Source organism: Erithacus rubecula, assembly GCF_903797595.1.
Source record: "Erithacus rubecula genome assembly, chromosome: 2".
In the NCBI taxonomy this organism is placed as follows: domain Eukaryota; kingdom Metazoa; phylum Chordata; class Aves; order Passeriformes; family Muscicapidae; genus Erithacus; species Erithacus rubecula.
This window is the reverse complement of record NC_136685.1, coordinates 75,733,127-75,739,126: the sequence shown is the minus strand read 5'-3', so window position 1 is coordinate 75,739,126 and position 6,000 is coordinate 75,733,127. Positions and strand designations below refer to the sequence as shown.

Sequence of the window (6,000 nt, the reverse complement as noted above, 5' to 3'; positions counted from 1 at the left end):
TATTTATCAGTTTCCAGTCTTAACCTCAGGCTGGTATATGAAGAGCTGCACTGGATTTTTTCCTACTCATATCTGCACCAGAAATCAACTCCAGCAGAAATTCTGCTTCCATTCCCATCAGAGAAAAACACCAGCTTCATGCTTATGAATAGTAATAATTCTGATGATGACACATAACATAAAAGAATCTACTCACCTTCCTTTAAGAAGGGATAAAAAGATTAACAGATTGGATTAGAAGTTATTTGTCGAATCAACAGAGAAGCTCTGAATAGATAAACAAAGCACATCTGTTGAGTAATTATGAGAAGCACTCATTCTTCAGCTAAACCAATCAATGGCACATACACCCAGTAAAGTGGACAAGGTAAAAAGTACCTCAAATGGTGCAGCTGGGAAAAATCTCTAGCAGTAGCAGAATCTCTCAAACTGATGGAACTTTGTATAGTTCCTACCTATTCCACTAAAAGGACTCACACAAAGCATCAGATTTCATCTTCAAACGAAGTATTTCATTGTTATCCTTAATGCCCAGAATGATACCCTTTTTAGCAGGAACAGAAAGAGGAGATGAATGTTTGATAGCTAAAATTTTAAGACAGCTTCTTTGGAAAGCCTTGTGATAATTTCTTGTGCCAGATCTTCAAGAATAAACAGCAATAAAATCTGAATAAGTTAAATTTGCTACTACAGTATACACAGACTGTGTCAGTCTGTTGTTAATTGGGATTTAAACTAAAGGCTCAGTTTCTAGCCATACACTAATACAGTCTTTAAAAATTATATAAATTGTTTTGCAAACTAAATATTTACTGAGAAACACAGAAGATGCAACAGAAACTTTACTGCATTTTAATTTATGTTAGTAATTTGCCTTCCTTTAATTGCATTTATTTTAGGCTAGCAGCCAGGTGGCTGAGATTAACTATCCGCTACTGCCCTCTGAACAAGATCTACTTTATTTATACCAAAGGGATGACAAAGTGCCTCTCACATGATATGAGCATGTGAACTGACTTTGAATCACTTTTTCCAGGTGATTTGAGCACATTAAGATTCCTCAATGAGAAGCATCCTAGGAAGTTTCCCTCTTTTCCTACTCCCTGATGCAATTAGACCCCTTCTTTCCAGTACTCCATTTTATTAATAGAGTATATGTAGACCTAGTTTCACCCAAGGCCTGCCTGGACGAAAATTCACACCCCCTAAATAAAAGCTTTTTTTTTTTTTAAACTATTTGTAACTGAGAGATTCCAAGCTCTCAGCACCAGCTGAGCTCACAGAAACCAGAACAAATGTCATTTTAGAAAACAGCACCCTGCAAAACTAAACACTTACAAACATTCTCTGAATTATAGGGCAAGATAAAACAACTGATGCCCTCCTCTTCTCTTTTGTGCAGCTGGTTAAATATATACAAAGCTAAAGTTGAATGGCAAGCACTCTGTCATACAAACACTTTAGCCAGGGCATCTGCTCCTGCACTGGCAATATAACATTTGGATGGGTGGAATGCCACATCATGAATGGACTCATCAAATTTTTTGCGATGAGCGGTAAATTCTTGAATGCAGGTCTTGCTTTCAAGATTCCACAAGCGAATCGAGCAGTCGTGGCCTAAAGAAAGGGAAAACAGTTTTCCTTATAATTTGCATGCCTGCCACCATTATGAGAAAAAGAAAATGAAATCTGAATGTACTTACTGCCAGACATCAAATACAAGCCATTAGGATCAACAGCTAAACTTGTAACTGCATCTAAGTGAGCCACCATGGAGTGGATCAGTTTTCCTTTGAAAGAAAAGATTTATTTAGGTTATTTTCTGCAGTTAACTTTGTTATCTGAATTCACTGCTTATGACCCAATCACAGCTGATATAAACACAAGAAGATCTTGTCCCATGACTGAATCATTAAAATTATACAAGTCAGTATTTTAATGTTTACAGTTCCCAAGAACCACAGTAGCAGTATCATCAACATTTATGAGACCTTTGCTTTAAGCCACCCTGACATTTTAAATATCTGCCCTTAAGCAAATTAAGTATGTTCTCAAGTAAGATCTTGAATGGGAAGGAAGGCAGGGGCTGAGCATACTAAAAGCAATGAATATAAACTAGAGGGGAACAGGGGATAATGTTAGTTGCCTCAGAGAGAATTAATGTTTTATCACAGCTTATTTATAATCACAGCAATGATTTCATGTTAAAAATAAGATATCATAGGTCAAATGTGGCAGAGGTCTAGGAAGCATGAAAGGATTGCCAAGAGAGCAAAATAATACAGACAACCAATAGAAGAAACATAAACATAAGAACATGAAGATTTTGAAAAAGATGCCTTTTATGTTAAGTATTTATAAACCCCATATATAGGGCATCCTACAATGGACAGAGAGATGCAAGCTCCTTATCACTTTGCTAACAAAGCTTTAAGTGGGCTGGCAATCTTTAGACTTGGTGATGAGAGATTTCTGCTTCAGAGGCTATCCAATTCTTGACATCCCTCAGCATTTGTGTGAATGATATTGACCATAAAAAATTGGGAATATGATTTATATTACACAATGGCTATGGCTAAGGCTTGCAGGAAAGATGCGTACCTGTATTATTGTCGTAGAATTTGATGTGTCTGTCTTCATGAGCAGTGATACTAATTGGAAGAGTTGGATGGCTGATAACTCTGTTTATCTGACAGGAAGAGCTGACTGCTAGGAAAAAACCCACACACATCAGTATATTTAAATTGCTATGTTCTTTGAAAGATTGCTACTAAGAAATAAATATATAATCAATCTAATTTGTGAAATACTTCTTACATATATATCCTGGAAACTCTCAGGTAGCACCTTATGTTATGCACTTTCCTCTAAAATACTTTCCAAACTACACAAGACAGACACATACATAAAACATATGTATGACAAATAAAGTCCAAGCTTTTGGACAGAAAAAAAGTGGAACCAACAATTGAGTGAAAACACCTCATTGACACACATTTCTCCTCTTGCCAAGTCAAACTTTCTTTGTAACATAAAGGACAGGAAAATAAACACTGCAGGCAGTATGTTTGAAGCAAACAAAATCTACCTCTTATTATGAGATATACGTATTGAAATTATTATTTATAAAAAGGATGCTAGACTATTCATAGGAGAACAAATTTCCTTGCCTTCAATAATTCTGAAATAGCATGCTTATATATAGATATATATATATACATAGAGAAAAAAAATACAGGAATACTCTGGTTAGAAATTCAGGCATTGCTATGATACACAGGTTAATGCAAGAGGGGTCTTAAGAGGCATAGATTGTGACAAAACCCACAGATAGTCATTACACAGAACATCAAAATACAGATATTGTCTTTCATATGTTGACAGAATTTAGCTAAATTGCTTCCAAAGAACATTCACATCATTTAATCAAACTTCTTACTAAAAGAAACAAAACAGAATACTACTAAAGGTTCACTCGCTATTAAAATGGTAAAGATTTCATTTTACACCTTTCTATAAAAATCTGAACCATAAAGCAGTATCAGCATCCACAGAACACTTAAAAATTATGAAAGTATAAATTAAAGAAAAAAACCTCCAAATTCATATTAATAAACTCTCCTAAAATTACTAAAATTATTAAAACAAGAATCCTCATCATAGCCAACCATCCTCAAGTTTGAAATTGCCAAGCAGAGGCTTATACTGAGCAGCAGAGTCTCTAAGTAGTGTGACAGGGCATTTCAGGTGATATTTTCTTCTTGTCTAGTTCTTGTAGAAATAATAACTTATTTCTTTAAAATAAATGTAAGCTTTACAGTACTGTTACATAACTAAAGATACCAAACAGGGACTCCTGGTTGCCATACCATAAGGAACATTAGGGAATTACAGCAAGGAGGAGGAGGTGAAAAAAAATAGAAGGGAGAAGGGGAAGGAAGAAGAAAGGTGGCTTCCACTGAATTGCATTAACTAATTTAGAACTGTTTTTTTTAGACAGGAACAAAGATGTATGTTAAAAGAAAAAATCCAGCACAGTAAGGAATAAAATAAAGAAGAGAAATGGCACTTCCCATTTGCACTTAAAATGACAGTCACTTAAATATTTTAAAACACACAAGCGAAGTCAACAAGAATGGCTTAGTCCTTTTTAAAAATATAATTAAATAGTAGAATTCAGTGACATAAACCCCAAAGGGTGGGGGAAGAAATATCAAAATTTTAAAAGACTCATTGTTTTACCATTGTGGCCTGAATATGAAACCTTATGCTTCAGCTCATTTTGGTCTCTTCTGTAAAGTCAGGGTAAAATAATTTACTGATAGCAGGCTCTTCACAATAATATTGGTCACTGCCATAATCCAAGGCATTATATGGGACCTTGTGAATTAATATGCTTTCACTGGAGTTTTGCTTTCCTCCTATAGTGAAAATTTCAACTAAAGCCCAAGTCCAAATGAGCCAAGAGTGTAATAAATATTAGAAAATGGATACCTCTGAGGAAAAATAAAAAAGAATTGACAGACACTCTCAATTTTTTAATAAATTTAACATTAAATTTTCCTGATATTGCCTCTATTTTGCAATTTTGGACTAAAGAGAAAATAGGTACGTTGAATCTGCAAATATCACAAAGCTGTATTAAAGAATCTTGGGCTTTTTCTTGTGCTGCTATCCTTTGAAGAGGAATTCAGAGTGTGAGCTTGTTTCTTCTATCCTAGTTCAAAAGTATGCACACTCTTCTCCTGCTGCAATACCCATGAGGTCTGTTGTAGTAGTAACAATTTACTGTTATATCTCAGAATACAGCTTGTAACATAATTCATCTTCTAATTTCTCATGGCACTGCCTGATTCTTTGAAAACACTGAAAAGATTATCAACACTATCAATCTTAAACAATTAATTTTTTTCCCTTTGGTTGGTTTGGGGCTTTGATACATACTAGTATCCACACTGGACTCCAGGGTAAGAATTCGTTGCCGTGTCTCCATGTTAAAAATGCTAGTGTGCCCACTGTTAAATGATGCTACCATGAGGCTTGGGTCACTGCTCACAAGGTCTACTGATGAAGGGATTCCCATTTCTAGAAAACAATGTAGAAAATACACAATTGGTGTAAAGAAAATTTAAAAAAAACAAACAAAAAATCCATTACAAAAAAGAGTAAGCATCTCCAACATCAAAAGGACCACAATTATGAAAGGAAATGTTACATCCTAAAATATAAATTATTCCAATCTAAATAGCTTTCCCTGTATGGTAACTATTTTACTCCTATCTTTTTGACATGTGTATCAACAACTTTCTTTACTAAGATGCTGGAACTGCAGCTGTGCAAAAATCTACTTTGAAGTTAAGAAAGCAAGAGCTCCCTGGCTCCTTTTCCTTCCTTTAACTGTAACAGCAATTCTCAAAAAAAACACCACCAAACTCCATTACTTCAAGTAAAAGGACATGAAATTGAAGTGGTACAACTGATATGACAGATGATTAACATTGTTGTAATTAACTTAGACGAAATCAGAGCTTAAAAAAACCACCAAGGTTCTCCAGGTGCAGATTTTACACACTGGAACTGTCATAATGTAAAGTTATATAAATATTTTATACATGTATTTATATACATACAATATATTTATTACATTATATATATAAATGTATGTTGTGTTTCAAAGCTCCTCCCTATTGTGGAATATATTTGATCTCCTTATACTGTAGCTATCTGCACACTACAGGACAGAAGGTCAAATCAGCAATGCTTGGGCATATATCCCTTAGGATTCTTTTCCTCAAATGTCCTGTTCACCACCTGTTTTGTGAAAGAACACCAGTTGCAACAGATGCCAGGAGGGTGAGGAAAAGATAGTGAAAAACTGAATTTTAAGCAACCTAATGTTAGATCACAGATTCAGATAACACAGGAATACCATCACATCCCTGTAAACTCTCTAAAGATTCATAGGAGAAATATCTTTCTGAGACACATGACCTCAGGAAT

General features: G+C 34.8%; 1 protein-coding gene across 6 annotated transcripts in view; it reads right to left on the bottom strand.

Annotated features, from left to right (window-relative positions):
* Positions 1-1,231: 1,231 nt before the first annotated feature.
* The window catches only part of STRN (striatin), a 60,425-nt gene continuing 55,656 nt past the window's right edge, over positions 1,232-6,000 (bottom strand). For 3 of the 6 annotated variants that reach the window (XM_079325810.1, XM_079325808.1, XM_079325809.1), the window contains 4 exons: positions 4,945-5,085; positions 2,602-2,709; positions 1,704-1,790; positions 1,307-1,617 (listed from right to left, as the gene is read on the bottom strand). In XM_079325810.1, coding sequence (XP_079181936.1) covers positions 1,448-1,617; positions 1,704-1,790; positions 2,602-2,709; positions 4,945-5,085 — 506 coding nt within the window. In that variant the 3' untranslated portion in view covers positions 1,307-1,447. Of the gene's footprint in view, positions 1,618-1,703; positions 1,791-2,601; positions 2,710-4,944; positions 5,086-6,000 lie in introns of all 6 variants that reach the window. The other 3 variants (XM_079325806.1, XM_079325807.1, XM_079325805.1) reach the window with 3 other exon arrangements.